Source organism: Perkinsus marinus, assembly GCF_000006405.1.
Source record: "Perkinsus marinus ATCC 50983 genomic scaffold scf_1104296944406, whole genome shotgun sequence".
Lineage (NCBI taxonomy): Eukaryota > Perkinsozoa > Perkinsida > Perkinsidae > Perkinsus > Perkinsus marinus.
The window spans coordinates 69,012-92,482 of NW_003211408.1; the positions used below are offsets into that span (position 1 = coordinate 69,012).

Genomic DNA, 23,471 nt, shown 5'->3' on the forward strand with positions numbered 1-23,471 from the left:
GTCAAAGGGCTCTATGGGATGTTGATGATCATTCATGACAGTCCGATACAAGCGGGATCGAGGTGCTCTGCAGCTCCGATGTGATCAATGCCGGTAAGCACAGATCCTTCTCCGGTGGGGCTGATAGGCTATTATCACTCCCATCACATATCATGTTGTAGTCGTCCAGAAGTGATAATGCATAGATTTACTGCGGCGAATCTTGTAGGGTAATTTGGCCGAGAATTAATTAGATTTTGATGGTTCGAATTGGGCGTTATTATAACTATGAATACTACAGCGTGTAGGTATCGAGTATATCGTCATGCTATACCTATCCTGGCAGTGGACTGTACAGCCAACCCTACGCATAAGCAGGTAGGCAGTTCTTGAAGGTGCTATGCATTTTACTATTGTTTCATCAGAAATTGACTAAACCGCCACCACGGTCGCTGCAGTTCCCGGAGTACCTTCTACCTTACATATCCGGTAATCAGGTCGTCGTATACTACTACTGTCTATCCCCCTGTCAGGCAAGCAATTCAAGAAGCATCCTAGCTGGCGTAATCAGAAGATATTCCAGTGTTACCACTACACCCGGAACAACCGTCTTCGGTAGTGGTATGCACTAGCCTTCATGTGTTATGAGTTTCTGTCAAAGGCCACTAGTCATCGTTGGGTTCAGTGTCCTTGCTACAGAGCTCCCAGTAGTTGTTAAATGCAGTAAGATCACATACACTCGAGTAAACAGGCTTCAATCAACTAGACTGGCCTCAGCAGATGCTTACAACAATGAGTTGGACAGGAGTTAGCTCTAGGTCTACAATTCCCGTTGGAATTAGTCCCATATACCGGTAAATTTTCCGTTTTTTTCGACTCATTTTTTTAATTTCCCCCGTATTTTACAACAATCATCTCCTCTGCGATCGCATTGTAATATCCCTACAATGTCTGGTTATGTCACACTTGGTGGTGGCGACTTCCGTTCAACAACTATCAGTTCCCGTAACCACACGGCCACCCCAGATGGCTCTGTGTCCAACCCTAGCTCCATATCGATTGACAAGGATAGGATAGCTGTAGGTTGTCGAAGGCTGATCGGTACTAGTCTTATGTCTCTTCTAGGTCGGCCTAGTACGCGAAGGGTTTGCTATGGAATACAGAGTGATATTGGGGGTATTCAACTCAACATTAACATTAGTTTATCTCCTACTACAATTACTACTATGTTATCCAGGGCATGCTCAACGGTGGCTCGGCCCTGTAGTGCTGCTGATTGTAGCCCCACTGTAATAAGACTACCAGTCTCTTTGGAAGTTACTAGGCCTGTCTTAGATACCACCTGCTATGGTCAGTCCGTTACCGGGGTGTGCAGCTGCAGAAGCTCAATGCTTACAGTATGCATCGGGCCACTGGTATCGTCATTCGGGAGTGGTCGTGGAAATCGTTAGAAATTATATTCCAACTCACTTGTCTGGTCATCGCCGTAACATATGCGGTACTAGACCTGTTAGCAATACCGTTGGCTGGTGTGGTATTGAGTTTCCTTTCTTTGCTTACCTTTGCTCGACTCGTATACGACCTTGAAGGGGTCCATGAGGCTTCTGTGGGAGTGGCATTCAACCGTGTTATAGAAGAGGCGTGGACCTCCTTGTCTGCCTGTCTGCTTATAGTCATGGTTGCAACAGCGTGTGGCATGCTCTCAAGCCACTACATAGCACAAGAGTCTAGTATTATAAACGGTCTGGTGGTAGTTTTGGTGGGATGTGTAGATGGTGTGGTATGCATAACAGCAGCCTCCTCACTGGCTCGTGCTCACAAGAAAGTCGTTGATGACGCTGAGAGATCTAGACTGTGCCTCAACAACCTTAGCGTGAAGAACCAATCTCTATTGCGGGATATACGACTATCATTCAAACACGCTAGGAAACTGAATGAGACCGCGGGCTTGACCTTTTGGCAGCTATTACGGCTCATAGACGGGTGCTCGGCGAGCTACCACTCGGGTGCGCCTACTCACGACATAGAGGCTGACGGATCTCTGGTTAACAATGGGGAGCTTGTTGCATGTGATAACAGAATATTGGGGTGGGAAATAGTGATGGATATGGTTGGAGAATCGAGAGGCTTGCCACTTTGGCGTTATCTTACTGATAGCTGGGCTGAGGAGAGGCTCGAGACAGTCGCTCCTTCAATAGTACCTATTCTGGACGCTGGTGTAGCAGCAAATAGAGGAACTCATAGCGGTAGTAGAAAGTAGTATCGAGGTGCGGAGTATGTATATTCTATATCAGATCGCGGCTTCGCATCACCACCTGTAATGACCACGCGTGTTAGGCGGCAGTCGCCGGAGCGAAGAGTGTACTCCAAAGGGGATGGTAGGAGGAAGTGGAGTGGGGGATCCAATGCATCGACTTTGAAGTATGGGGATAGTTGTGAGAAAGTGAGCACATGGGATGCCAATCGCGACTTGGTATACTATTTTCGTTGTGGAAAATAATGCCAAGGTGTGGATCAGACCGTTGTGGAATATGATGGGTTTTGGGAAACTCATTATCAGTTTCGGTGGTGCGACTTTAGGCTGCGGAGAGCATCTTTAGATTCGTCTATCGTTATCAGGAACGTCATTGTACTTGTAGTGTGACAATTTGAAAGTTATTTCACAAACGATAATTTCCGCGACGCACAGTAGTGTCGTTCCAAGCAGCTGTTGGTTGCTACTCTCAGGGCTACAGCGAGCAAATACGGCTCCAACAGGAGAACTTAGTCTTTTCTGCAGACTCTACTACGCATATAGAAAGCCCCAGAGAGAAGTTCAAGGGGGGCAATAAGCGACAGCAGAATGCGTGTAAGAAGTCCTTCCTGGGTCGACTTAGGGAGGCAAGTAATCAGCCATCTCTGGTAAAAGTGAATTCACCGGGGAGCGCAACGCACCGGCCACGATAATCAACTGCAAGTGGACGATTTTACCCGTGTTATTCCAATCACTAATCCTTGTATGCGTTTCTTATGGTATGCGGTCTTGCTTGCTAGTATGTCATTGGGGGGTAATTTCGTGGCGCGTGAAGGTGACTTGTATGTGATATCATTCTATGGACACATGCTGTGGAAGTAGTAATGGAGGCATGTCCGGCAGCAGTGGTGGTGGTACTACTGAAGGATCCTCAGAGGGAGATGGTTGTAGTGGCTGTAACAGCAGCAGAAAGGAAGGTAGTAGGAACAATACGACCTCCACCAGGGGTCTGCCGTCTGAGATTCCTGTCCTATGGATGGGTAAAGAATAGGAATAAGGTATATCACCAGGCTTTATGATGAATTCACTCGAGTTGTTGGGTTCATCACGAGCCATGTAGTGGCCCTGTTGCCGACGATTGTTGTAGCAGCAGTTTTGTACGTATAGGCAGTGTTTATAGGTCTTTGGACAAGTGTGGGGCAATATAGGTGTGGTCAACTATGTGGGTTGGTGACAATTCAGAAATCTTGAGAAAATTTCGGGGGAGTTTTTGTATACTTTCGTTCTAATTCGTGTGTATATTTCTGTAGTGTAGTAGGAGAATTTCCGGAATCAGTTGAGGAAACCAAACATATACTACAACACTGCTTTAGACATAGTATAGAAGCACGTAGTGATGTCTGTTGCCATTTCTGTCCGTTACGGTATGGCCTCTTGAATGCTAAAAAATCTCCAGTGGTCTGCTTGTAATAGTGTAAGGTTTAGTAATAGGTGTGTAGACTACTTCTAAGGGGGACGGAGTTGTCACTTTCCAGTGATGGTGACGTTAGGTATACGAAGATCGGCTAAGGACCTCCTTACTCGCTATTTGGACAGGCTTATAGTGCCTTTAGTTCGCAATGGAATGGTAAGATAACTGAGTATGCCCTCGCTGGGGATCGAACCTGTGCCCTCGCTCGCCGCCCGAAAACTATATCGTGAGCAGATCCGTTCGACTGTGTTGACGGCTCTCGAATCGGCCTTGGATTCCGGGCAAGTGGACTCCCTACTGGTCCTCAAGACAGCGAGGGATGCCGGAGTGCCGAGTGTAGATGTCCCTCCTTTACATGGCGTTGGTAATAATAGTAATAGTACTTGAGCCCTCGACGAACCCTTCCAGGCCCTTTAGACGACAGTAATGCCCTACTACCTATGGGGCCTCTAATACGTATTGTGCGATTCTTGGACCCTGTTGATGCCGCCAGCTTGGCACGCACGAGCCGATTGCATGCAGACATAGTGCGCCACCCAGCGACCGTTGGAGGGGTAAGCTTCGGTGTTCTCACTTTCGTCACCGACCTTGTGTGACAGCTACTGGTGTCACCACATCTACCCAGACCGTCACTACGAGCAGTACAGCATCTCCTACGGCATAACCCTCCGAGAGTCGGTGTGGACACACTCATACAGCGTTGGCTAGGTGGTCACCTCGAAGGCCTGGACGTTGACTTTACTGCTACCATACGTAATGGTCGAGTTGATTCACGGTGAGTCGGTAAGAGGTATGGTGTTCTCCTCGATCGATGTCAACTGGGAGAGGGTATTGAATGCGTGCTGGGAGAGAATGCATATGGACAGCTGATGTGCTGATGACATTGATAATATTCGAGTTGCTCATTCTTTTATACTTCTACTCTGAGTAGCGAGGAACCTCCTGGGCATTTGTCGCAAAACGTATGGTCTCCCAGGTCCAAAAGGGTAATGGATCGGTTAAGCAGCATAGCAGACTCCCTGGACACCGACATTCGCGTCGTGAGGTTTGCCAAATGCTCTGACGTTGGACAGGACTTCGTGCCTATCATACGCACCCTCCAGAATACCAAGGTCATCACTTGCTGTGTTTTCGTCTCTTGAAGAAGCTCCTATTTCCAGGCAATGACAGCAGTAACGTCGCTGACCCTGGTCGGGCTTATATTAGAACCTTCACCTCAAAGATCGATTCGGCTACCCCAACGTATGGACAATCTCAGGCGACTAGAGCTCACTCAGGTAGTGGAGGAGGAGGATGGGAGCTTGATCTTGTGATCTCATTGGGAGGGCTCTATGAATTATGTAGGGTTGTCAGTGATCTAGAGTCATCATCGGATAAACAGCTCAGTTTGTATACGCTGGATTCCTATATGTGTGATGTCTTTCCGGAGGGGGGGGGGAGCTCTCGATGTACACCTCCCAGAAATGCACCACGAGATCGAACAGTTTGCTCCCCATCATTTAATGTAGCCCTGCATATCATGGTCAGATCACAGTCGTACGTGGATGTGGTCTCCTACCCAGCAACGGCACTGTGATAGCCCCACACCTCACGCAGCTCGTGCTTGCTATCAGACCAGAAAGTGCTGCCCTTGAGGTTGTCGAGGCTCTCATTGGTCGCGGAGGAGGAGGTAGGAGTAGTTGTCCGAGCAATCTTCCGCACTGCGAAGGTTTTTGGCCGCTTCCAGGTTGTATTTTGGAGGAGTTGAGGGTTCACAATTTGAAGACCCCGACAGCAGTGAATGCTTTGGCCGCAACACTTTCCTCGACGATTTCATCACATTTGAAGTATCTTGAAGTTGGCCCATGGACTGAGTGCATCTAGCGGTTGGCTGGAGGTAGTCGGGATCTTATTCTTTTCAGTGATTTCCTAGCAAGAGTAGTTCCTACCTGTACGGCTCTTGAGGAGCTCTCCGGACTGGATGCTCCCTCCGTTGCCAGTCCGGTTCTCATAGAACTGGTAGGGTTATCATTGATAGGGGTATGAAGTATGGCCCCTCAGGGTATAGGTAGGCTGACCAAGCTCAGAGTGCTGCATATCAGTGTTACGGACGAGGACAGTCTTCGAGCGGTAGCCCGTGGTATCAGAAGCTCGAGAGCCCTTCTTACGGTATGTGATAGTTCGACCTCAATGCCCTTCTCACACGTGAGGGCCAATGACTGTATAGGGTCGGGGAACTCGTAGGATAGAGACCCTATAATAGTATTAGGAAAGCCTGAGTCTTTATGAATGGCGTCGTGAGAGTCTTACCACACCTTTGTGAAGTGTTGGCTCATACTCGTTTATCGGGTTCACCTTATAGATCAGACAGTGCTTCTATTCGTAGTAGATCGGAAAAAATCACCCAGTTCAAAACGGTCATTGTTGCTCATGGTGTCAGAGTTACCTTGGTCGTCCCATTTCAGGAGATCAGCGTGCAGTACTTCGGTCCTGATTCCTTAGAAGCTACCCTTGCCTTGGTCAGACTGCGAATAGCTTGCCCTCAAGTTACCACTGTCACCTTCCCTCGAGCCAACTTTATGCGTTCAAGTCCTTCGACCGCCGAGCATCACCACATCTCAGCAGGAGATACATGCTTCATGGGAGTTGCCGAGCAGAAGCTTGCAGAGGAATTACGCCCAAGACTTATATGCAACTGTGCACTGTGCTTACTCCACGATGATTCCGATAGCAACCTGGACCACTTTCATCGTAATGTTCATGAACTGTGGTCGCTATTGACAGCTGCTGAGCAAAGTGCATATGAGACTATTGCTGCTGGTGATTGAGCCACGTTGATGATGAAACTTTGCTGATCCCGTCAGCCTGCAGGAGCTGCTGTCGTTATTACCTCCCACCTTTCTGGGCTGAAAAGCCTAGCCCTTTTGATGAAAATGATGATTTGTTGCATTTCTTATTCAATGTAGTTTTACCCGTTTTTCGCGAATGGTGAATTATGAAATATGTTTTTCATATCACGGGTTGTTGAACTACAATGGTTAGCAGAAGTTTTTATTTTCCCCACTACACATGACTGGAGCCTTCAGTCGAAAGGACGGCAGTTACATTTATCGTAAAGTTCCTGTAGACGCTGAGGAAGGAAGCGTCGAAATGAATGTCGTCAACAACACGCGAGTCTCGACAAGGGCTGAGCCGGAGAGGGAACGACTGCCTACCTTTGATATGGTGTAGCCTCACTCGTCGCCGTCACTGTGGTTGTAGCATCGTATGTGCCTTAGTCCTGTGGAGTGTCGATGTCCTTTCTGCCGAGCTGACATCACTACCTTCATCACTCATGAGGCATCAATAGTGTCCTACCTCCTGGCATTAGTCCTAGTTCTTATCTTACAGTGGCTATCAATATGCATATTGCCGGGTAAGATGCCCCCCTAGACGACACAGGCATGCCCAGCGTGTTGAGTGTATTCGGTGGTTGTCCTCAGTGGTGTGGCCATTGCTGAAGGACACTGTGCATCGATGTCCCAATTGTCTCAACAAGATCGGCTCTCGGTCTAAGATAGCCTTGCCGACCAGCCTCAAGAACGATGTGCTCACATTCCGCATTGGACACTGCGCGGTGGTATTGGCCCGACGGTGAGGACTATGGGGACCAATTTCAGGGGACGTGTGTGCTCGCATTCACTGTGGAAGTTTACTATCTTAGATACGTTGTAATTCTCCTAGCCCTTGTCACTGTGATTGGCCTTTTCTATGTGGCACGTTCATCGGGTGTAATGCAGCCCGCGATGGTCCCTCGAGGGCCCGACATAGATGCCTCTTGGAAGGACTTCCTCACTGACTGTGGTGAGAGGTGATAATTCGCCGTCGACAGCAGCAACACTAGAGGGCACTTCATCATCCAGCATAGTTTTCTAGGGCATATCTTGGCAATCCGTTACATAGTGTGAAGGCCTTCGAAGAGAAGTATAAGTACCAGACTGTGAAGTGGAAGGGAAGAGTTGTCAGAATCAGAGAAGGCATTGACTTGTGGCTATTCAAGACTAAGAGTTTTGCTATGATCAAGTGACCATGTTCGTGGTCGCCTCCAACGTGACTACTCAGCCACTCAGGATGTTCCCTCCCCAACAGGCGTACAGGCCAGATGTGGTGGACTTGATACTGCTATTTGATGGTCCCCAACAACACGATGAAGTGTCCCTTATACCAGCAGGGTCTTGGGCTCAGTTTGAGGCCTCGTTGCTGAGTCTGGGACGAAGGTGAGATATAGGTTGTGACGAGTTGCTCATGTTCGAGACGTGTTCAGAGGCGGACCACATCTACTACAGTTATGGAGTATAAAGGAGAGTGATAGGCCAGAAGAAGTAGAGGAAGCCGTTGCTGAGGCAGCGTTGGCACTATCGGCTCGACAGGTTGGTCCTGTCTACCTTTCCAGGGCACGAAGTGTATCTTTAGGCTATAATGGGTGCCATTCTGGGTGGGGACCAAGGGCATGGTCCTGAGGCCAACATGAATGGACACCAGTCTACTGAGGTGCATCCCTCGAATATCGAGTCACTCCAGCATCGAGTTTGATCAATACTAAGCGTATGATTGTAGTAGTCGTGGTTGCATTTAGTTTTCTATTAGTGTTGAGTTCAATAGAAGTGCTTGTCGTCGATTGCTGTTCTCAAGTCCTTATTGCCATGGCACTGAGTCGTCGTCATGTAGGAGATAGTAAGGCTATTCGAGGCATGATAAAGCCCATGGAGACCGACATGAGGTGAGGAGGAAGGGTATATCGACAGTATTATGCCCATGTGTCTTCAGCATTGAAAAATTTCCATCCCTGTGAGGTTTTTTCAATTTTTCAACAGATTTTTTGAAGTTCATCCATGTGTTATTGTAGCGGTCATCTTTTCAATAGTATACCGAAGTCGAATAACATAGATGATAGCACCTCGATAACTGATGCGCGATGGTTATTCTTAGATATGGTCGTCGATGGGTGGTCCGAGGAGAAGACAAGAAGCCAGTTTTATATTCCCGTATTGGATCGCCTAATCGATCACATAATATCTCTCAAATACCGTAGGAGGGTTCCATCAGTCTCGATGGTCAGGACTGGTACTGGCTCTTTATCGTATTCTTATGTAGGACTAAGCTGCCTTACACCAAGAGAGCTTATCAGGAGGTATACCGGAAGCGGTGGCCACTCTATCATAACTGCGACGTACAATTCTTCTCGGAATTCGCTGACCGTCCGCACGAGTGAGCTGATGTTGAATGCTCATTTTTCTTTACTTTTATTGTCAGAGAAAGGACGCTTATCGAGACCGCGGCTACTGTGCCCTTCTTTGGGATGCATTCGACGTTCTGGCGATCTCGGAATAAGACTGCTGCTGCTTGTCCAGGCCCTAGTGGGCTCTCCTTCGTCCCCACCGTGCCAGCATACTTCAAGTGAGGTGTTGTCGTTGGTCTGAATGCCTAGTGTGGCTGCCTCTAGAACCATACCATTCGAAGGGAAGATACGTGGGGATGAGTATTGGAACGGGATGCCCATCAGGTAAGCGGGTTGGCTCACAAGTGGGAGACTCATGTTGTGGGTTTTTTGCAGATCGAATGTTGCAGCTCGAGGAAAGTCCTCTGGGTGTTGGAATTGGTCACCTCCTCCAGGAGGGCTCAAGATCTACTACAGACCGCCATTCCCAGAAGCTGTCCATCCTCCTCTTGCGAAAGGGGCTGATTAAACAACATGTTGTGGAAGATGTTTCTGATAGTACGATTAGATTGTGTTGTTATATAGTGGGGACGAACTGCTATTGGAGGATAGCATGACGGGTGGATTCAGCGAGACCAGTGCTGTTCAGCGAGAAGTCCAATGGTGACATCGCGCCATTGGCGAAGGCTGCTTATATGCTGAAGCCTTCCGTGGTACTTCGATCGTGACTCGGACAAAAGTCGATAATGTGAATTCCGAAGTGACGCAACGACGGAGCGGGGACTTAGTTGTTCCATGCTAGTGTGAATAATAAGTGCTTCGCCTGATAGAGAGGCATTGTCGCGGGTGTTGGTTTGTTATGAGTGACAATAAGTACTATTGATAAAACTGCGAGCAGAGCTTTACGAGCGGTGGCGTTTCCCTCAGTTGACTTTGAATGGCGCGACAGGGCCAACTTTTGCCGTATACGAGGCTTCCCTTGTCAATTGCAGGCTGGGTCCATGGAAAAAACCTCAGAGATAGCCCACCCCTATGCAGTTGGCAACTGGTACCTGTTTGACAAGGCCGTACGTCGAATGACAGGTCACTACCAAAATACAAGGGGAGGAGCACGAGAGTAGGCCGCCCTCTATCACACTCGTTGAGTGGATGTGAGATAATCACTCAGTGACAGCTCGATTCCCGCTTTGATATGACCCCGTGACTGAGATCAGTAACCCTCATTGACACGACACTGAGGGGATTCTCTCGTAGCGTTTTGATGAAGTTTAGCGTCACGCGCCACGAAATTATCGCTATTGCGCTTGATCGATTTGTGTCGCTCGTTGGCTGTTCGTTCCAAAGTCATCCCACTCAATCTGCCATCATGGGAGCCTACAAGTACCTCTCTGAGATCTGGAACAAGAAGCAATCTGATGTGATGCGCTTCTTGATTCGCGTCAGGAACTGGGAGTTCCGTCAGCTACCTGCTGTCCACCGTGCCTCCAAGGCCACTCGCCCTGACAAGGCTCGTCGTCTCGGCTACAAGGCCAAGCAGGGCGTTGTTATCTACCGTGTCCGCATCCGCAGGGGTGACCGTAAGAAGCGCGTCTCCAAGGGTATCGTCTACGGTAAGCCCGTCCATCAGGGTGTCAACAAGCAGAAGTCTACCAAGTCTCTTCGTGCTATTGCCGAGGAACGCGTTGGTCGCCGCTGTGGTTCTCTCCGTGTCCTCAACTCGTACTGGGTTGGTCAGGACGCCCAGTTCAAGTTCTTCGAGGTCATCATGGTCGATCCCTTCCACAACGCCATCCGTAACGACCCTCGCATGAACTGGATCGCTCACTCTACCATGAAGCATCGTGAGCTCCGTGGTCTCACCAGTGCTGGTCGTAAGAGCCGTGGCCTTCACAAGCGCGGTTCCCACTTCGGTACCAAGGTCCGCCCCTCGAAGCGCGCCAACTGGAAGAGACGCCAGACTCTCCAGCTCAAGAGGTTCCGATAAATGTCTTAGTTATTGTTGTTGTCGGATCGATGATGCATTACTCATATCGTCGTTCTCATTGCAACAGTCACTCTCACTTTATCTGGCTCGTTATTGGTTTCCCTACAGCAGACGATATAAATGTTTGGGAATGTTGACAGTGTTGTGTTGTATGAGTAGTTACTCGAATATCGCACTGAATTTGGGAGTGCGCGACAAGTCATTGATCTAGTAGTACTGACGTACTAGACTGCTTTTCGAGTGTGAGGGGATTCAACAACTCGGATTGCCACATGCTTTTCATAGCTTTCATTTTTCCCTCTGAATGCTCTCGAAAATGTTGTATTAGGAGAGTATATGTAAAAATTCCCTAGTCACTTCTTTTCTATAAACCATTCAGCTCAGTAGTCATCAATGCTTCACTCTCAACTGAAATACTTTGTATTTACTTGAATCAGTTTCTGTTTTTCATCAATCCCTTGTGTGACTTGATCGACCATTCTAGTTTTCGATCGGCCCTAACCTTTGCTCTATAGCTAACGGGACAACCCTTGTGTGTTACGAGTGGCCTCCTTTCGGTGCGCAGAATACCCCATATTAGAGCTCATCCATAGTTGCATTATGTTGTTGGTTTGGTGATCGTCCACTTCCAGAGGAAGTGCATCGTGACCAGGCAACTCGTTGGACCATTTCTAGACCCGAAAGGATCTGGGTTTTCAACCCTTGTATGTTGTTTGTTCAGCTGCATTGAGTGTGCATGTTCTACATCTGGGAGCCCTCCTAACCTTGAAAGATGACCAGCGCCGCGTCCCCAGTATCACTTCACTCGATGAAGTAATAATCAGGTTCCTAGGTCATAGTAATATGCCAGTATGGTCCTCAGATCCAGTGATGAAGATGTGAAGGGTGCCTTCACGAAGGTCAGAAGCATCGGAGTCTTCTCACTTGGTGCCGTAGCCTTCTTTAATATATCCGGAGGTAGTACTAACAACAGCGGCGTAGTGGCGAAGGGGATGAGATACCGCTTTTCAGGTCCATTTGGTTCCGAAGAAATGTTCTCCTCTGGTGGTCCCCTATGGGGTATTATAGGAATGGTTTTAGGTCTACTATGTTGGTCCGTACCAATGTCGTTCATGACCGCTGAGTTGTCGAGTGCCTTCCCGTATAATGGTGGTTATTCTCTATGGGTAGTAGTAGTATTATTAATACTACTACAAAGTGTTATCACCCTATTCAGGTTAAAGCCGCCTTTGGGAAGTTCTGGGGTGTGCAGGAATCCTATTGGTCCTGGGTCAGCGGCGTTGTAGACAATGCTGTCTATCCCGTAATAATAATAATAACATCATCATCATTATTACCCTTCATACCACTCCTCCCCTCTCTATCGTATCAGGTCATCATTTTCCAGACTATCAGCAGTGTTGCACCCGATACATTCGGGGCTATGTCTGACGGTCTAGCTTGGTTGTTTAAAGCATTCATGTGTATTGCATTTAGCATACCTATGTTATTCTCCATCAAAATCACTGGATATGGTAATACTGCAAAGTAAAGTCGGCTGTTTCCTCTACTCCTCCCCTTTAGGTCTATTACAAATGTCGATATTCGTTTCCATCCCCTTCGTTGTTTTCATCATATGGGGTCTCACCAAAGCTGATCTGAGCGTGCTTGGTGAGAGTAAACCCCTAGGGGACATTGATTGGGTTAATTGGGCTATAGTATGTTTTTGGAACTTCTCAGGGGTAATAAAATCTCCTCCGCATTCACCAATAAGTTCCCGTCTATAGGTTGATTGCGTTTCCACCGTTGCTGGTGAAGTGAAACGTCCCGAGAAAACTGTCATTCGTGCCCTACTTGGCTGTGTTATTATTGTCTTCTTGCAGTACTTCCTCGTGCTTGCCACTGCGGCTGGTATAGATGGGGAGAACTGGCAGGTAGGTTACCCTCTCGAGTGTGGATAGTAGTGTGAAGGGATCTCCCTCTTCTCTTCTTCTTTCAGTACTGGTCAGCAGGATCTCTATCGGGGGTAGGCATGCGTGCCTTTGGGACATGGTTTGGATGGTGGCTCGTGGTCGCCTCTATTGTGGGAAGTGCTGGTCAATTCGTTGCAGAGCTTCTTGAAGACAGCTATCAGATTTGCGGTAATACTTTACATATGAATTCCCCTTCCTCCTAACTTCAACAACATAGGTATGGCTCGTTTTGGATTAGCTCCGAAATGGTTTGGTTATCTTCACCCTACATATCGGACACCATGGGTTGCCATATTCTTCCAAGTTGTCGTCATCTGTGTGCTAGTAATACGATCATCACACAGTGTCTCCAGGAAGGTCTGATGTTCAGGTCTCATTCGACTTTAATACCATTCTTTCGGTTGACTCCTTCATGGCCTGCCTATCAAATCTACTTGAGTTTTTCTCTCTCCTCAAATTACGATGGTCCAGACCGGAGATGGTAATGCTTTCCCCATCTATAGAGATCACTTTCTTTTTCAGAGTCGCCCATACCGTATTCCCGTCAAATCCTTCTGGGGTCTGCTAGTTGCCATGTCACCCCCTCTCATCTATGGTGGTTTTATTGTTGTTGTATCCTTCATCGCTGGATGGTTGACCCTAGGCTTGAACTGTGCTGCTCTGGCAGTCGGCCTTGTTCTGGGTTGGCTTGCTGTAAGGCACTCCGATAAGCTAGGGTTCGATGATCATATGTGGGAAGAGGGATTCGACTGTGATGAGAATTTTCGGGATGATGACAACGGACGACATCCAAGCCTTAGCTCAGGGGGGAGAAATCGATCTAGTGCTTCTGATGACGATATTGTTATCACGTCTATATAGTCGTGGGGTTCAGTCCATCCCCGTATCACATCTGATTATCCAGTTTCTCCACCTTGGTTTTCTGATGAGTTCGCTGAGGTGTGGTATGATGACTATGATCTTTTTCTCAGCATTGATCGTGCATGTTCTACGTCTGGGAACCGTCTTAACGTTCGTTAAATATGACCAGCGCCGTGTCTCCAGCATCACTCCCCTCCACTAAGTAAGTGAGAACATCAACAATAACGGCCATTGGACTTCCTCTCCCTTCTTGTTGTTGTCAGTTCTTCCGAAGATCTCAAGCCGGGTTCCTTTATCAACAAACGAACCATTGGGGTTTTCTCGCTTGGTGCCATAGCTTTCTTCAATGTCTCCGGAGGTGAGAGAGAAATTCATTATCGCTTTTACGGGAACTCTTGTTGTTAGGTCCATTTGGTTCTGAAGAAATGTATTCAGCCGGTGGTCCTCTATGGGGTATTATAGGAATGCTCATGGGTTTATTCTGTTGGTAATGCTACAAACAAGAAGTCGTTTATGTTCTTCTACGGTGGTGATGTGGAATTGTTCAGGTCCGTACCAATGTCGTTCATGACCGCTGAGTTGTCGAGTGCCTTCCCGTATAATGGTGGTTATTCTCTATGGGTAATAGTAGTATTATTATCATTAATACTACTACAAAGTGTTATCACCCTATTCAGGTTAAAGCTGCCTTTGGGAAGTTCTGGGGTGTGCAGGAATCCTATTGGTCCTGGGTCAGCGGCGTTGTAGACAATGCTGTCTATCCCGTAATAATAATAACAACATCATTATTATTATTACCCTTCATACCACTCCTCCCCTCTCTATCGTATCAGGTCATCATTTTCCAGACTATCAGCAGTGTTGCACCCGATACATTCGGTGCTATGTCTGACGGTCTAGCTTGGTTGTTTAAAGCAGGCATTAGTGTCATCTTTACTATACCAATGCTGTTCTCTATCAAACTTACAGGAACTGGTACGACGTTCAACCCCTCCTTCTCCTCCCACCTTGCTGAGACTTGTTCTTATGTTCAGGACTCTTGCAGATGTCCGTCTTCCTACTGATTCCATTCGTTGTCTTCATCATCTGGGGTCTCACTAAGGTAATGTCCTACTTTCCTAGCTACTGGTTTACTACTATCATATTCAGGCCGATCTAAGCGTCTTGGGCGAGACCCTCCCGGTGAATGAGATAGATTGGGTCAATTGGGCCATCGTTTGCTTCTGGAACATGTCTGGTGTACTACTAACACTCAACCTTATCAATGATCTTTATCATCATAATCAGGTTGACTGTGTTTCCACTGTAGCCGGCGAGGTCAAACGTCCCTCGTATACCGTTATTCGAGCGCTTCTTGGTTGTATGACCGTATGCACGTTACAGTACTTCTTCGTCCTGTCAACTGCAGCGGGTATCGATGGAGATAACTGGCAGGTAAACTATCCTCCTCCTCCTCTTTATTCAACTACTTGTCCACATACTTGTCTCTTAGAATTGGGAGGCCGGGTCTCTTTCCGGAATCGCCAAACGTGCTTTTGGAGATTGGTTCGGTTGGTGGTTGGTTGCTGCTGCCATCGTTGGTAGTGCTGGCCAATACGTTGCTGAACTTTTGGAGGACAGCTATCAGATCTGCGGTAGTATCATTATCATATTACTATGTCCTTTCCCTCCACAGATATTATCCTTCTTTTTGATAGGTATGGCCCGCGCTGGCTTGGCCCCGAGGTGGTTTGGTCAGCTTCATTCTCACTATCGTACTCCTTGGTTTGCCATGTTCTTCCAATTGATCATCATCTGCGCTCTGGTAAGGGAACTACTACTACCTGTACTATGTCAATAGTATCTATCTTTGTGAACAGGTCTCTTTCGATTTCAACTCAATCTTATCTGTCGACTCTTTTATGTCTTGCTTATCGGCTTTATTAGAAGTATTCGCTCTCCTTAAACTAAGATGGTCTCAACCGAATTTGGTAGGCTATCTCACCAGAGTGAGAATCTCCCATTCCTATTGTTTTTCAGGAGAGACCTTTCAAGATTCCCGTGAAGTCGTTCTGGTGGCTATCAGTCGTCCTCACGCCGTGTATTGTATTCGGCTCGTTCGTTGTTATTGCTTCCTTTATCGCCGATAAGTTTACCCTCATTCTCAACTGCGTGGTTTTAGTTCTTGGTGTCCCACTCGGTTGGCTAGCCGTTAAACATGCGGAGAAGCTCGGAATCAAACAGAACTGGGAGGATGGCTTTGACGCCGGTCTTGACCAAGTTGATGTTCGTTCTGAGGCCGCCGTCGCCGCATCTCCCCATGCTGGAGAGGAGGAGAAGGAGTTCCCCCCGTCGAAAGGCGATTCCGAGAGACCAGCATCAGCACTAGCATCAGTGAATGTGTAGTCACACAAGTTTCGAAGGTCTATCACTGATGTGGGAGAATAGGTGGGCACCTCTCTCAACAACAAGGCCGAGCATCCGATCAGCCTATGTACGTGGGATATGGTTCTTTCCTTAAGAAGTTGATTCGATTATGATTGAGTTCCTTGTGCGAGCTGTTCCTCACTGAGTGACTTCCCTTTATTGTGTGTTCCACTTCACTGCACTCAAAGACGCCTAAAAACGTCCATTATTCATCATCATCATTGTCGTCGTCGTCTACATACTACCAAGTGTCCTTACTCACGTACTATAGGAATAGTCTTATGTTTCGTCATCAATAAATTCCTACATACTGCGTTCCACAAAACTTCGTCAATTTACTTATTGATACACGACTTGGGTTGTAAATGAGTTCAGTGCATGCTCATGCACGCAACAGTTCCCAATTCAATGAAGTTAGAAGTCTAGACTACAGGAGATCTTCCATCGTCTCTCCAGGGAGGAGGGCTGATTATCATACCTCTAATAAACGATAGACTAGTTTTCTCTCCTCCATAGCAGTTGTACTTCGGAATTTTGTTAGCGATGGAATGTAAAACTCACGTGATGAAACCCCCTAATCAGAGTGACGCTCTCGCCAAGGCAGTGGAAGAGGTCAGGAGGTATATCCTTCGGGAGCTGCTTTATCTGTGGCTTTAATGAGCTCGTCATAGCCTCCTTATACCACTCCGGCTCCAACCTACCCTCATCCATTCTCGGCTCTTTTGATGACGACAGCGCCAAAACAGGACTCAACACGTAGTTCCTCTGTAGTTCCTATGAAGATGCAACTCTCTTGTATGCAACTGAACTCAGTCTCTGTAACATCAGCCAATGATCGTAGATGAGCACGGGATGGGAAGAAAAGGCCTCGCGAACACCTCGGTTTGCATAGGCTATATAATGTAACGAACTTACAACCTCATCATGATTACCCTAATGACCTCCTCTAGCCCTGTGGCCTTCTCTACAGCTCAGCCATCATGGCCTTCTCATACACAGGAGAAGTATGTCATGGTTACTAGGAGCTCGCTAACGGGGGTGCCTCTCGGTAGTTGGCCAGACATTACCGGACTTTATCTGCCTCTAAGTCACCTACCCCCAGCAGGGCCGACTGTTGAGACTACCTAACACGTGCATGCTAAGAATATCCGGAGAAAATTTTACCACTTTTCGACTCTCACTAACTACGAAGAGTTAGGCCCTGAAATTTGAAGGTCGTATCATGCGGAGCGTAAGAGCATACCGCCCTAAGCCGCAAGGTGGTACTCGCTAGATGACGGTGGTGCACGAGTCGAAAAACCGGATATGCTGAGAATATGTGGAGAGATGTACAGGTCATAGTCTTAAGAGAATTGTATACTTTCCGAAGAGCATGCAGAAAAGATTGCGTTCATTGGAGTCGCTGCAGCTATGTGTACAAGTATATTCACTAGTTATGTTAATATCTAATGTGGGAATGGAAATCTGATGTAGACCATACGGGAGAGGCATGTACGGTCTCTTGCCGTGAGATTGAGGCGACTGTACCGTGATAACTCCTCTATGGCAGCAGCCCTCGACTATGGGACTTCCCGAAAATTTCATACCGTAAACCGCTGAACCATTGAACATGATCCGCTCGGAACAGGGCATCAGGCCATAATAGACCATCACAGCGTATCCCCTACTTATGCCTCTATTGACAACACCAAGCCGAGTGGAGTAGGGTGAAGGGTCGTAGACCCCAGCCTTATGGAAATGCAAGCCATAGGGTGGACTACACAGTATCGACATGCATTCAGTCAATAGAGTATCAGCCTCCTCCTCCAATCCTCGGAGCTTACCTTCATCATCGTTCCGGACCTACTACGGGGCTCTCAGACAAACCCGACTGCGACTATTACCTGGACTACTGCCGCCCTTGTTTCTGTCGTTACCCCATCGCTTGCATACACCGTAGTGGACCGGAACCACTCACAGAATTTCACCTCACAGGTGGCGAGGTGTTCTATTTTAGATATTTCCTGTCGGTACTGGTCGAGCGATTCGGCCATTCTCGAATTCAAAGCCTTCACTGCCTGGTCACTGGGCATCGTAGAGGGGGTCTGGTAGTCGGCCTTGGCGAGGGCCGCCGCTATAGAGGCGTTTTCGCGATGGAGTCGAGTCACTTCGTTGGCAGTCTGCATTATTACGTGCATACAATCAGACAGCTTAGATGGTCTGATAGGAGAATGCTCAGCTCTGGTTGATTGCGATCTCGAAGGTCGCGGGTTCAATCCCAACAGCAGACGTATTATCCTCGGCAACCGTGGTGTCCACATGGCCTCAGCCTTCCTCCGCAGCCCAGTGGCCTCATTAAACACCATCCACACCACTGCCCGCATCGCCTCCACGTCCGAGATGGGCCCAGAAGCCGTGAGCTGGCCCATTCGAGGATACCCCAGATTCGATAGATACTCACTTGCAGTCCCTCCCCCTGCCGCTAGCATGCACGCACTATGAAGAATATCTTTCCCCCTGGGGCCTGATGGGGCATCAGAAGCATCCCGTAGAGAGCGGAAGAGCGCAATGTCCACGTTGGCCTGTGGAGAAGATCTGAGCAACACTATAACCGGGCGAGAATGGGCTTACCAGGCCAACAGCCTTTAGAAGGGCCACTGCCCACTCTACTGCATCCTTTGAGCTTACAGTGGCATCGGTAGTTCGCGGACCTGGCTTCATACGACCAATGATATTAACTGTTATGTGGACAGGCAGAGCGGCGAGATCGTAGGCCTCGCGTAGTCTACTAATTGGGTCTATAGGACAATTTTAGGCCCTGTGCCACATGGCTTCATATTTTCCACAAATTTTCCGCAAGTTTTCCACGAGGAGTTTTTCCACGGAAGAACGAAATCTTAATACTGCCCCACTATGGTGCCAGTTCCGTGATGCCCTATCAGTGTTGGAGTAAGTGCTATCCGGTGAGCTCAGGAGTTTCCCCACTCCAGAAATTTCACACACGACTTAATTTCTCAAGCAGAGGTGTACAATCCTAAATGGAATTTCTCCACAATTGTCGTTTTGTCGTATCAACTCCCATAATTCTCGCTGTATTGAGTAGAGCCTCAGCTTCCCCCTAGGGCACGGTACCGACTAGTTGGCGACAACCACGACACTACAACGCAACCCAGCCGCCATGTAACATCTCCGCGGCTCACAGAAAAGCACTACCGTGCCCGTGTACCCTTCAGCCTCACGACCGGCCCGATCTGGTCCATGTTGGATTGGCCGAGAATTGCCTGAATTTCCCTACTACCTGTCCAACTAGAAAGATGGGGAAGGCCCACCTGCCCTTTGAGATTAGTACAAGATGGAGTATTGTTACAGGAGGCAACTAAGGACATCCTGGGCTCAGTTGTCAGTACTCAAACATCGTACGGAAGTTCCATCGGAGGCACTCTTGCCTGATACCACTCCTCCCCCAACTCACCCAAAATCCAGTGAGCCTACGGGGTTCCTATACCATATTATAATATCCTAAACAGAAGCTTCCGCTGTAAGCTTCGCCCGAAGTGTATTGCACGCATGTACAAACAGCGTAAGGAAATCGATCAAGTTGGCGAAAGAAAGCTGAGGTGTATGAGGATGAATACAGTGTTCATATTGTTAGGAGGATCACCCTGGAGTGGGTCGGGGATTTTTTCTTATACAAGTCTCTTCCTCCTTGTTCGCTGCTGTTCTCCGTGGACCCGCATAGGCGTTAGATGTTATGTTGTAACGTGTTGGAGGTTCTCAGTAGCATGGACGCTAGGCTGTGTTGGACCGTACTACCTGTTTTGAATCTTTGGCCTTCGACATTAAGATACCGACTATAACCCAATCTTTGTGTTTGCAATTCAATCGTGGAGTCCGCCAGTGCACATCATCCCTTGGAGGCCACTGAGGCCTATCGATCGACATATCCTTCCGGGTGCGTGATTCGGAGAGGAAGATTCACACTGAGGTCGGTTGTTGACCACCTCAACTGAATGTGAATAGACTTAGCGGAATTCTTATAGGCTGTATGGTGCTATCGATAACCCTTTCCTAGTAGTACCATAGGCGCCCTGTGGCATGTGGTCCTAGTACCGCCGTCTCTCCAGCTTGTGTAGGATGCCAACCTGCTACGGTCTCTTCCTACCGATGAGCTCTTGCGTTGAAGTATGTGCCAATCGTCATGATCATTATCGTCAGTGGTCTTGGTCCTATCATGTTTGGCCAGATCCGTACCAGACGGCGGAAGGGTTTGGATCTTATAGGGGAGTACGATAGTGATGATGATGATGTTCCCTCGAGTGGTGAGGAGGAAGAGGATGACGGCTTCACGATGGACACTAGCCCAGAGGACCATGACCAGGAGCTTCTTGAGAGTAGGGTCATAGACCAGGAATTGATGGGAACTCCCTCTTCTCAGGCTTGGAGCATACAGGCTTAGGGTCGCCGATGAGGAGGAACCGACGAAGTGGTCGAGGAGTGGTATGCTCACTCAGTTGGAATCGATTGGATCCTTCTCTCAGGCTTCTTCATCATCGTCTAATGCACCCAAAGTCAGTTTCGTCCTCGGTATGTCCCAAGCAGCCCCCTCAGAGGAGAAGGCCGAGAGTGGCGAGCAAGCCGTGGTAGGTTGGCTTCAATGCTTACGTATGGTAAGGGTTGTCAGATGGGCCCATCGTTCGACCCTAAGTTTGATCTCAAGAAGGGTATGGATCAGCCTGTGGACGGTGGGGGAAAGTCCATCAACTACATGACCAAATCCGAGATGAAATCCAAGTAGTAGTGGTGGCCTAGGGAGTAGTCATTGACCTACGTGTTGGCAGGTACGGTGTGGGGTTCGCCATGTTGGCCAAGATGGGCTTCAAGGGTGGTGGTCTCGGTAAGAATGAGCAGGGTATTGCTAATCCTATCGAGGTGAAGGTCCGGAGGAAGAACGAGGCCCTACAGGAAAGTGGGGAGAAGGTCAGTGGGCCCTTGGGATCAACAGAAGGTCAATCCGATGGTCCTCAGGTGAATCAGGATTTGTTTGGGCATAAGATGGCTACACGGCGGGCCAAGGGAGCGAATGCTCTGGACATCATTAACCTTTCGGAGGAGGCCGTAGTAGATCAAGAGGAGGAGGGTCGGCCTAAGAAGGAGAGGAGTGAGGGGTGGAAGAAGGGTTCGAGGAAATATAGGGATGCCCAGAGGAAGACGTCGTCCAGGTCGGTGGCCTTTGGGGATGTACCACACGTGGCCCCAGGTAGTAGTGCTACTAGAATGAGATGGTCTTATATGTTGGTGTAACGTCAGCTTCTATGTCATCCCGGGTCATCGATATGACTGGGCCGTTGGGACCACAAGTCGTGGGGGACCTAGGGGCCGCGGTGACAGCAGCTAGGGAGAGGTCTGAGGGGCCTGTCCATCTGGCTGAGTTGAGACATAACGCAGTGGAGATGCTCGAAATGCAACAGGAGAAGGTGGACGACATGGTAGTATCTTAGGCCTTGGATGGCTAGATACAGATGAGGCTGATAAGCAGATACGCCAGAGGGCCGCTATAGGATCATCCTTGCGTAGTGTGGAAGAGGACTCCTTGCCCAGTAAGGAAGCCATAGAGGAGGACCTTAAGGCCACTACTGCATTGGAAGGGGAGGTAGTAGTGGATTACTTGTGGCCCTTCTGGGCCTCCTATAAATTGCTCAGTTACGGTCCACCCTGTTGAGGTGTCGAACTGTTGCGGAGCTCTCTGAGGCATCTTCGAGGTTGAGGGAGCAGTACGCTGATAGGGGTCGGGTGTGGTATCGGGTCGATGGCGATTCGGTCCTCCTGGCGGCCAGCAGTGCTTTGGGTCAGAAGGAACTGTCAAGGGCTACTACTGCGGAAGAGTAGTGATGGTCCTTCGTCATCATCATCGGATGCTGAGCCTGGGCGGTCTGGTCAGGTTCAATCGAATTCTTGGTACCTTGGTCCAGGATGTCATTTTGGAGGACGCAGATGTGGACCGGTCGGTGCGGAGCGCTCTTTCGACGGAATGCCTGATGTCAGGTTCCTCTGCTCGGCCGTATGTCCCCACCTCCAACGGCTGTGTACCAATACTAAATCCCTTACCGTTCTCGTGGATCTATTGGACTCCCTCCAGCAAGTGTCCTCACCTTATGTGTAGGTCCTTCGTGAGGCTTGGTGGGCCCAGCTGGTCTTCATAGGTACAACGCCCTGTTCACGCGTGCAGTGATGCCGACTCTGACAGATCGAATATCGAAGTCCCCACCGGACCAACTGTAGTTGAGGTGTCCATCTTTATGGCGTATAGTATCATCAGGTTTGCCCTGGTGAAGCCGCTGTTAGAGGTCATCCCTCAGTCCTCTTGGACCCTCCTAGTGTCGGACCACATCCGGCCAATGCTGTCCTCAAGGCCCGACCAACTGCCAAGCACCCTCAAGGGTAGGCGACCCAAGTGGTACCACGTGCGATGTGATCTGATGGTCCTCTTGACAGATTGGAAGGGGACACTACCGAGTGGGGATTGCAAGCAGCTGCAGTTGAGGATGTGCGGGGACCTCGGCGACAAGCTGAGGCGTGTCCAAGTGAACCCGGCTAATCAGGAGCATGTAGTGCTTTTGATGTCGATGAGTCCATATCGTGGTCCATCTCTTAGGGTGACCTCATCCAGGAGTGTGTTAATTGGGCGAGGGACGGTTTGGTGCCCACAGCGGCCTGTAGCAAGCTGTTGGGCGATACCCTTATGACCCATGCATGGGTAGGGGCCCTGAGGAAGTGGCTCAAGCAAAGAGGCAATGTCTCTTTCCAAGAGGTAATCTGAAAGTCCATAAGGCCTGTATCGGCAGTGTGGAGGGTCTCAGGTCCTCCAGTGGTTCCAGGGTTGGCGTTCACTCTTGGGCCCAGTAGCCGAGCTGGGATCAACCCGCAACGCCCTCCTACAGGGCCTCTATCTCATCAGGCGGGCCCTTACTGGGAAGGAGGACAGCCTTATTGGAGGTGACCTCCCGACCAGTGGTGAGGAATCGGAAAAGCAGAAGGTAGTATTGGTCTAGTCTAGTGTGTTGATGAGGATGTGGACCTTAGGACCAGGGCAAGGACGATGAGCTCCCCCCGGAGATGTCGACTGGCCTCAGCTCTCATGCAGTAGCTGTCCACCTAGGGGATGTCCTAAACGACCTAGCGCCCGATGTGCCACTGTTACAGAAACCGGGCATGCGTGTTGATGGTCGGCAAGTGTATAAGTTTGGTACTCTTGGTTCGGTCTATTGGAGGGATAATGAGCTCTTTTATAAGCCTACTGTTACGGGCGATTACACCATGATTGCTGCCACTGATTTGGTCGATAAGGCCAAGGCTGCTGCTACTGCTGCTAGGCCGTCGGGCCCTCGGCGGCGGTAGTAGGGGACAGGCCTATAACGTATACTAATGGTAAT

The 23,471-nt window shown here is 48.9% G+C and overlaps 12 protein-coding genes across 13 annotated transcripts in view; 10 read left to right on the forward strand and 2 right to left on the reverse strand.

The window, feature by feature from the left end:
* The window catches only part of Pmar_PMAR016575 (Fumarylacetoacetase, putative), a gene marked incomplete at both ends in the record, with an annotated part of 2,545 nt that extends 1,947 nt beyond the window's left edge, over positions 1-598 (forward strand). Inside the window, 4 exons of the mRNA XM_002780333.1 lie at positions 42-93; positions 288-357; positions 405-468; positions 513-598. Of these exons, the coding sequence (XP_002780379.1) occupies positions 42-93; positions 288-357; positions 405-468; positions 513-598 (272 nt within the window). The remainder of the gene's footprint in view (positions 1-41; positions 94-287; positions 358-404; positions 469-512) is intronic.
* A 328-nt stretch (positions 599-926) lies between these two features.
* On the forward strand, positions 927-1,246 carry Pmar_PMAR016576 (hypothetical protein; the record flags this gene model as incomplete). Its single annotated transcript, XM_002780334.1, has 3 exons — positions 927-1,058; positions 1,105-1,143; positions 1,181-1,246. The coding sequence occupies 3 exons, from the start codon at positions 927-929 to the stop codon at positions 1,244-1,246; spliced, it is 237 nt and encodes a 78-aa protein (XP_002780380.1).
* Positions 1,247-3,058: 1,812 nt separating this feature from the next.
* On the forward strand, positions 3,059-6,592 carry Pmar_PMAR016577 (hypothetical protein). The gene is made up of 12 exons (XM_002780335.1): positions 3,059-3,189; positions 3,763-3,839; positions 3,918-4,047; positions 4,092-4,237; positions 4,283-4,458; positions 4,660-4,795; positions 4,844-4,960; positions 5,211-5,352; positions 5,410-5,536; positions 5,585-5,681; positions 5,724-5,831; positions 6,128-6,592. The coding sequence occupies exons 1-12, from the start codon at positions 3,072-3,074 to the stop codon at positions 6,488-6,490; spliced, it is 1,737 nt and encodes a 578-aa protein (XP_002780381.1). The 5' UTR covers positions 3,059-3,071; the 3' UTR covers positions 6,491-6,592.
* Positions 6,593-6,731: 139 nt separating this feature from the next.
* On the forward strand, positions 6,732-8,248 carry Pmar_PMAR016578 (lipopolysaccharide-induced transcription factor regulating tumor necrosis factor alpha, putative; the record flags this gene model as incomplete). Of its 2 annotated transcripts, XM_002780336.1 has the most annotated exons (8): positions 6,732-6,889; positions 6,941-7,077; positions 7,145-7,295; positions 7,366-7,512; positions 7,578-7,724; positions 7,772-7,918; positions 7,966-8,071; positions 8,115-8,248. In XM_002780336.1, 8 exons carry the CDS (start codon positions 6,732-6,734, stop codon positions 8,232-8,234), a joined length of 1,113 nt encoding a protein of 370 aa, XP_002780382.1. In that variant the 3' UTR covers positions 8,235-8,248. The 2 variants fall into 2 exon arrangements, with proteins under 2 accessions (XP_002780382.1, XP_002780383.1); XM_002780337.1 differs by having other exon boundaries at positions 7,772-8,071.
* A 96-nt stretch (positions 8,249-8,344) lies between these two features.
* Pmar_PMAR016579 (hypothetical protein) lies at positions 8,345-9,102 on the forward strand (the record flags this gene model as incomplete). Its single annotated transcript, XM_002780338.1, has 4 exons — positions 8,345-8,421; positions 8,631-8,729; positions 8,796-8,909; positions 8,955-9,102. The coding sequence occupies 4 exons, from the start codon at positions 8,345-8,347 to the stop codon at positions 9,100-9,102; spliced, it is 438 nt and encodes a 145-aa protein (XP_002780384.1).
* A 19-nt stretch (positions 9,103-9,121) lies between these two features.
* Pmar_PMAR016580 (hypothetical protein) lies at positions 9,122-9,388 on the forward strand (the record flags this gene model as incomplete). The annotated part of the gene is made up of 2 exons (XM_002780339.1): positions 9,122-9,204; positions 9,256-9,388. 2 exons carry the CDS (start codon positions 9,122-9,124, stop codon positions 9,386-9,388), a joined length of 216 nt encoding a protein of 71 aa, XP_002780385.1.
* An 822-nt stretch (positions 9,389-10,210) lies between these two features.
* On the forward strand, positions 10,211-10,973 carry Pmar_PMAR016581 (60S ribosomal protein L15, putative). Its single transcript, XM_002780340.1, has one exon. The coding sequence runs from the start codon at positions 10,226-10,228 to the stop codon at positions 10,841-10,843; it is 618 nt and encodes a 205-aa protein (XP_002780386.1). The 5' UTR covers positions 10,211-10,225; the 3' UTR covers positions 10,844-10,973.
* Positions 10,974-11,694: 721 nt separating this feature from the next.
* Pmar_PMAR016582 (amino acid transporter, putative) lies at positions 11,695-13,619 on the forward strand (the record flags this gene model as incomplete). Its single annotated transcript, XM_002780341.1, has 10 exons — positions 11,695-11,800; positions 11,855-12,009; positions 12,060-12,276; positions 12,407-12,564; positions 12,610-12,756; positions 12,822-12,963; positions 13,013-13,119; positions 13,166-13,276; positions 13,318-13,526; positions 13,601-13,619. The coding sequence occupies 10 exons, from the start codon at positions 11,695-11,697 to the stop codon at positions 13,617-13,619; spliced, it is 1,371 nt and encodes a 456-aa protein (XP_002780387.1).
* Positions 13,620-13,764: 145 nt separating this feature from the next.
* Positions 13,765-16,380, forward strand: Pmar_PMAR016583 (amino acid transporter, putative). The gene is made up of 13 exons (XM_002780342.1): positions 13,765-13,858; positions 13,920-14,014; positions 14,062-14,143; positions 14,205-14,277; positions 14,334-14,420; positions 14,490-14,631; positions 14,691-14,758; positions 14,806-14,895; positions 14,944-15,090; positions 15,149-15,290; positions 15,354-15,460; positions 15,516-15,626; positions 15,676-16,380. The coding sequence occupies exons 1-13, from the start codon at positions 13,818-13,820 to the stop codon at positions 16,039-16,041; spliced, it is 1,551 nt and encodes a 516-aa protein (XP_002780388.1). The 5' UTR covers positions 13,765-13,817; the 3' UTR covers positions 16,042-16,380.
* A 1,538-nt stretch (positions 16,381-17,918) lies between these two features.
* On the reverse strand, positions 17,919-18,227 carry Pmar_PMAR016584 (hypothetical protein; the record flags this gene model as incomplete). Its single annotated transcript, XM_002780343.1, has 2 exons — positions 17,919-17,945; positions 18,030-18,227. 2 exons carry the CDS (start codon positions 18,225-18,227, stop codon positions 17,919-17,921), a joined length of 225 nt encoding a protein of 74 aa, XP_002780389.1.
* Positions 18,228-18,672: 445 nt separating this feature from the next.
* Positions 18,673-18,826, reverse strand: Pmar_PMAR016585 (hypothetical protein; the record flags this gene model as incomplete). The annotated part of the gene is made up of 1 exon (XM_002780344.1): positions 18,673-18,826. A coding segment is annotated over one exon (154 nt), but the record flags the coding sequence as incomplete, so codon positions are not given.
* A 1,413-nt stretch (positions 18,827-20,239) lies between these two features.
* On the forward strand, positions 20,240-23,458 carry Pmar_PMAR016586 (conserved hypothetical protein; the record flags this gene model as incomplete). The annotated part of the gene is made up of 17 exons (XM_002780345.1): positions 20,240-20,432; positions 20,477-20,538; positions 20,580-20,681; positions 20,723-20,832; positions 20,880-21,018; positions 21,067-21,298; positions 21,349-21,527; positions 21,578-21,691; positions 21,742-21,923; positions 21,980-22,042; positions 22,084-22,197; positions 22,242-22,316; positions 22,358-22,479; positions 22,534-22,646; positions 22,694-22,849; positions 22,899-23,075; positions 23,122-23,458. The coding sequence occupies 17 exons, from the start codon at positions 20,240-20,242 to the stop codon at positions 23,434-23,436; spliced, it is 2,448 nt and encodes an 815-aa protein (XP_002780391.1). The 3' UTR covers positions 23,437-23,458.
* Between the last annotated feature and the right edge of the window lie 13 nt (positions 23,459-23,471).

Excerpts from the sequence above, each read along its gene's own strand:
- Pmar_PMAR016583 (XM_002780342.1), top strand. The coding sequence starts at position 13,818 with ATGACCAGCGCCGTGTCTCCAGCATCACTCCCCTCCACTAA. Across the intron at positions 14,278-14,333 it reads ATGGTGGTTATTCTCTATGG|GTTAAAGCTGCCTTTGGGAA; the intron begins GTAATAGTAGTA and ends CACCCTATTCAG. Across the intron at positions 14,896-14,943 it reads GCTTCTGGAACATGTCTGGT|GTTGACTGTGTTTCCACTGT; the intron begins GTACTACTAACA and ends CATCATAATCAG.
- Pmar_PMAR016577 (XM_002780335.1), top strand. The coding sequence starts at position 3,072 with ATGGACACATGCTGTGGAAGTAGTAATGGAGGCATGTCCGGCAGCAGT. Across the intron at positions 4,238-4,282 it reads ACCCAGCGACCGTTGGAGGG|CTACTGGTGTCACCACATCT; the intron begins GTAAGCTTCGGT and ends CTTGTGTGACAG. Across the intron at positions 5,537-5,584 it reads GAAGTTGGCCCATGGACTGA|TGATTTCCTAGCAAGAGTAG; the intron begins GTGCATCTAGCG and ends TATTCTTTTCAG.
- Pmar_PMAR016581 (XM_002780340.1), top strand. The coding sequence starts at position 10,226 with ATGGGAGCCTACAAGTACCTCTCTGAGATCTGGAACAAGAAGCAATCT.